Source organism: Peromyscus eremicus, chromosome 1 (assembly GCF_949786415.1).
Source record: "Peromyscus eremicus chromosome 1, PerEre_H2_v1, whole genome shotgun sequence".
Taxonomy (NCBI): Eukaryota; Metazoa; Chordata; class Mammalia; order Rodentia; family Cricetidae; genus Peromyscus; species Peromyscus eremicus.
In genome coordinates this window covers 156,735,838-156,739,751 of record NC_081416.1, presented here as the reverse complement: position 1 = coordinate 156,739,751, position 3,914 = coordinate 156,735,838, and the positions used below count along the sequence as shown (strand labels likewise).

At 48.5% G+C, this 3,914-nt stretch overlaps 1 protein-coding gene across 1 annotated transcript; it reads right to left on the bottom strand.

The window, feature by feature from the left end:
• Window positions 1-381: 381 nt before the first annotated feature.
• On the bottom strand, window positions 382-3,583 carry LOC131921137 (histo-blood group ABO system transferase-like). The gene is made up of 2 exons (XM_059275812.1): window positions 2,161-3,583; window positions 382-556 (listed from the first exon to the last, which is right to left on the bottom strand). Exons 1-2 carry the CDS (start codon window positions 3,278-3,280, stop codon window positions 516-518), a joined length of 1,161 nt encoding a protein of 386 aa, XP_059131795.1. The 5' UTR covers window positions 3,281-3,583; the 3' UTR covers window positions 382-515.
• Between the last annotated feature and the right edge of the window lie 331 nt (window positions 3,584-3,914).

Here is a 3,914-nt window from a genome sequence, read left to right as displayed (position 1 = left end):
ACTCCTGTGTAGAACCTTGCTATTATAAGCACACACCACACACACACACACACACACACACACACACACACACCACGAATGTAGAAAGACTCAAGGAGATGACTAGGCCCTGGAGAGTGGTGCCAGAAGCAGGCAAGAACAGGAAAATGTTGTCAAAATATGTGATGTTATTGAATGTAAATGCCATGCGACTACTGCGTATATCACTACGTATATCGTATTATGTTACTTTATGCATAGTGGCAGGGCTGAGGAGTATTCTGGCTCTGACTTGGGTCCTCACGCTCAGTGCAACCACACATGTTACTTTTCACCGTCCCCCATGATCCCCCAGAAGGCATCCATTCTCTACACAACATACAGACCCTGGATACCAAGGGCTGAGCTATGGCTGCTTTATTAGAGTCGCTGTGATAAAGACTGGGTTTTAGCTATAGTTTTAAAAACACAACAAAACAGGAAGAAGCATCAGTTGCAAAGATTCATCTCCATCAACAGTTTAGTTTCAAACAGACTCAACATAGAAGTTTATCGAGCTTGTTACCCTCATGGTACCCTGAAAGACAGTAAGATGAGCATTAGTTCAGATCTGAAATACCCCATCTTACCCCCACCTTACCCCATCCCAACAAAGCATGTGTGTTGCAGGCTTGGTCTCCAAAGCTGCAATCATCAAAGGGTGGGACTTTGGGGAAATGACTGGATCTTGAAGGTCTTGATGCTAGTGATCGATTCACAAGAGAATGGACTGTTAGAGGATGGTGTAGACATTAGGAAGCAGGGCCTAGTGGGAGAAAGTAGGTCATTGGGGAGGAAGTTCCCTTGAAGGTAATTCTGTCTCCATAGCCTTGCCCCCTCTCTTGGTCTTTGCTTCCTGCTGGCTAGTGTTTGAGAGGCTCTCCTTCACCATGTGCCACTGGCCTGAAGCGACAAGGCCAAATCATGCTGGAAATCATCTTCATTCACTCACGGATCATGGAGAGGCTGAGAACGGGGAGTACGAGCCATCGGCAGGCAGGCTCACTGCTGTCAGTGAACACGGGCCAGTGTTCGAGATGGACAGAAGCCAGGCATGAGGAAAGAGGGTCCTGATCTGGCAAGACATCTGAGTAAACATTCAAGGGAATTCTTCTACTGTCACAGAGGATTTGAAGAGGGCTGAGCAGTGATGGCGCACGCCTTTGATCCCAGCACTCAGGAGGCAGAGGCAGGCGGATCTCTGTGAGTTCCAGGTCAGCCTGGTCTACAGAGCGAGATCCAGGACAGCCAGAGCTGTTACACAGAGAAACCCTGTCTTGGAAAAACAAAACAAACAAACAAAAAAAGAATTTGAAGAGGAAGTTATTTGGCTTAAAGCTAACCTTTGGCGAAAGACCAAAGCAGGCCCTGTGTGATGCTGCCGTGGGAGTCAGGCGACAGGTAACTGAGAGCCTCCTTCCTCCTGGAAAAGGTGCTGTCTATGACACTTGCTCCCCAGGACAAGAGGCTACCAACCAGCCTCATTCAACCTGAAGGGGTGCTAACTAAGAGGAGACCACGTGGGACTAACCTAAGAAATCAGCCCACCTAAATGTGTGCTGGAGGTGGGGGTACCTTGTGTCTGAAAAAGTTGGGGTTGAGGGTGGTGTCACAGTCAGCTTCAGCTGTCAATTTGAGACACCCCAGAGTCATCTAAGGAAGAGGGGAACCTCACCTGAGGAATTATCTCCATCAGATTGTCCTGTGGGGCATTTCCTTGACTGATAATTGATGGGGAGGACCCAGCCCACTGTGGGTGGTGTCTCCTGGATAAGTAGTCCTAGGCTATATGAGAAAGAAAGTTGAACAAGACAATGGGAGCAGTCTAGCAAGCTGTGCTCCTCCATGGCCTCTGCTCGAGTTCCTGCCTCCAAGTTCCTGCCTGAGCGCCTGCCCTGGCTTCCCTCAGTGGTGGAGTATTATAACATGTAAGCTGAAATAAACCCTTTCACCCCAACTGGGTTTTGGTCAGTGTTTTATCACAGCAACAGAACACTAACTAGGTCAGGTGGGGCGAGGGTGCAACTATCCCTGAGCATTTCTTTCCAACCAATTGGAAATGTGAAGCCTGTGCCCATAGTAGTAAAAACTGGTTCTGATCTCAGGCAGCATGTTAGAAGACTGAAGGTTTCTGTCACTGACCCTGTCTGGGATCTCTCAGGAAGTCTTGGGTAGCATCACTCCAGGGATATTTGCTGACTCTTACAAGTATTTCCCCATTTGGCAACATTTCTTGAAAACTCTGTCTATTCAGAAGTTCCTTATCCCACATGTACTCAGGAGAGAGGACCTTGGTGGGCTTGTTGTAAAGGAGATACTTGTTCAAGTAGCTTTCATCATGCTGTAAGACCTGGATGTGATCGGCTTGGTCCATCGTCATCGCCTGGTAACAAAACTTGGTGAGCCTGGAAACCTCTAGGACCTTTCCCCCAAAGAAGGCCCCGGAGTAGTAAAAGTCTCCCTCGTCCTTAGAAATGTAGGCCTGTGAGCGAGGCTGCCTTTCGTAGGCCAACAATTCCCTTGGTAATCCAAAGAACTGTTGATGCAGTGTGCCGAACAAGGAAGACAGGATCTCCACGCCCACGCTGTGGCAGAAAATTATGTTCACATACGCACAGACCAGGTAATCCACCTCCTTTGCAAAGCGCCTCTGGGAAAAATAGCTGATCACCTGCATTCTGTAGATGTATGTGTTCAGGGGGTGGGCAGAGCCCTGGGCTTCCAGAATTACCATCTGCCTTCCCTTATGGAGCTTCAGGACTGGCACACTAGCTGGCTGATCAGTGAAAATGTAGTACTTCACCCTGTGTCCCTGCATGAAGTATGTCTCAGCGGTCTCCAGGAACATGTTAAGGAAGCCTACATACTCTCCAGTGGCAAACACAACTAACCCAATGGAGACATTCTGGAGCCGGAATTGCTGGTTCAGGATTTCAATTTGGAAAGTCCCGTCCCACACAATGGGAGCCAGCCAAGGAGTCTGCATGACTACGTTTTCACTACTGGGCACTAGTAGTCTTGACTGATAATACCACATCCTGGACACATTCACTATTTTCAGGTGGTCCACCTCTCTAACCGTTATGCTGTCCTTGGCTAGAATGTATTTTGGCTTCTGTTTTCCCAGGATCAGGAAAGCATAGGCAAAAAAGGCCAGGGTGAGGGCAAGCAGGAAAACAAAGGTCACAGAAAGAAGTGAGTGATATTTTGATCTCTCAGATTTTGGCAACAGATGAGTCACAGATGTTGGTGTCTCCTCCATGACTTGTTCTGGGTTGGATGGGCCAAAGCCAAGGTTCTGAGATATCCAAGTCCCCAACAACGCTGCCTACTCATCCAGTAGCCCTCCAAAGTCCCCAAGACTGACCCAAGTGCCAGGTGCCATGTGGTTCAAATGGAGGAAGTCTGGAAATCCCGACAGAACTCCAACGAAGTCAGTTTCTCTTTACAGTGTTTTCAAAGCAGCAGTACCACAGGATTCAGTTACTGGAGAAGAAAGGGCAGCAGGTAGGACTGAACTCAGGATACTTGAACACGCTCAGGAGACCAGCTCAAAGGACATCACTAAGCAGGCCAAGAGGAGAGATTATGATGAAACCAGGGCAGGGCAGACACCACCAGAAGTGACCTGGCACTCAAGACACCCATACTTCACCCTGCCCTTGACAATACCTACTTGTGAAACTATTAGCAGAAACCAGTTCCCTGGAAAACCCACAGCGTTGAGACCAGACCATCTCTAACATCACATCTAGGTGGGCTGATGGGGCCCTCACTTGGGAGGACCCATTGGGTAGACATGGTAGAGGGGGTGACATAGGCCTCAATGTTTGTTTTTCCTATTCTCCTAAAGTCAACTGGAAGCCACTGAGGATTTGTTTTGAGGTAGCAGGCTT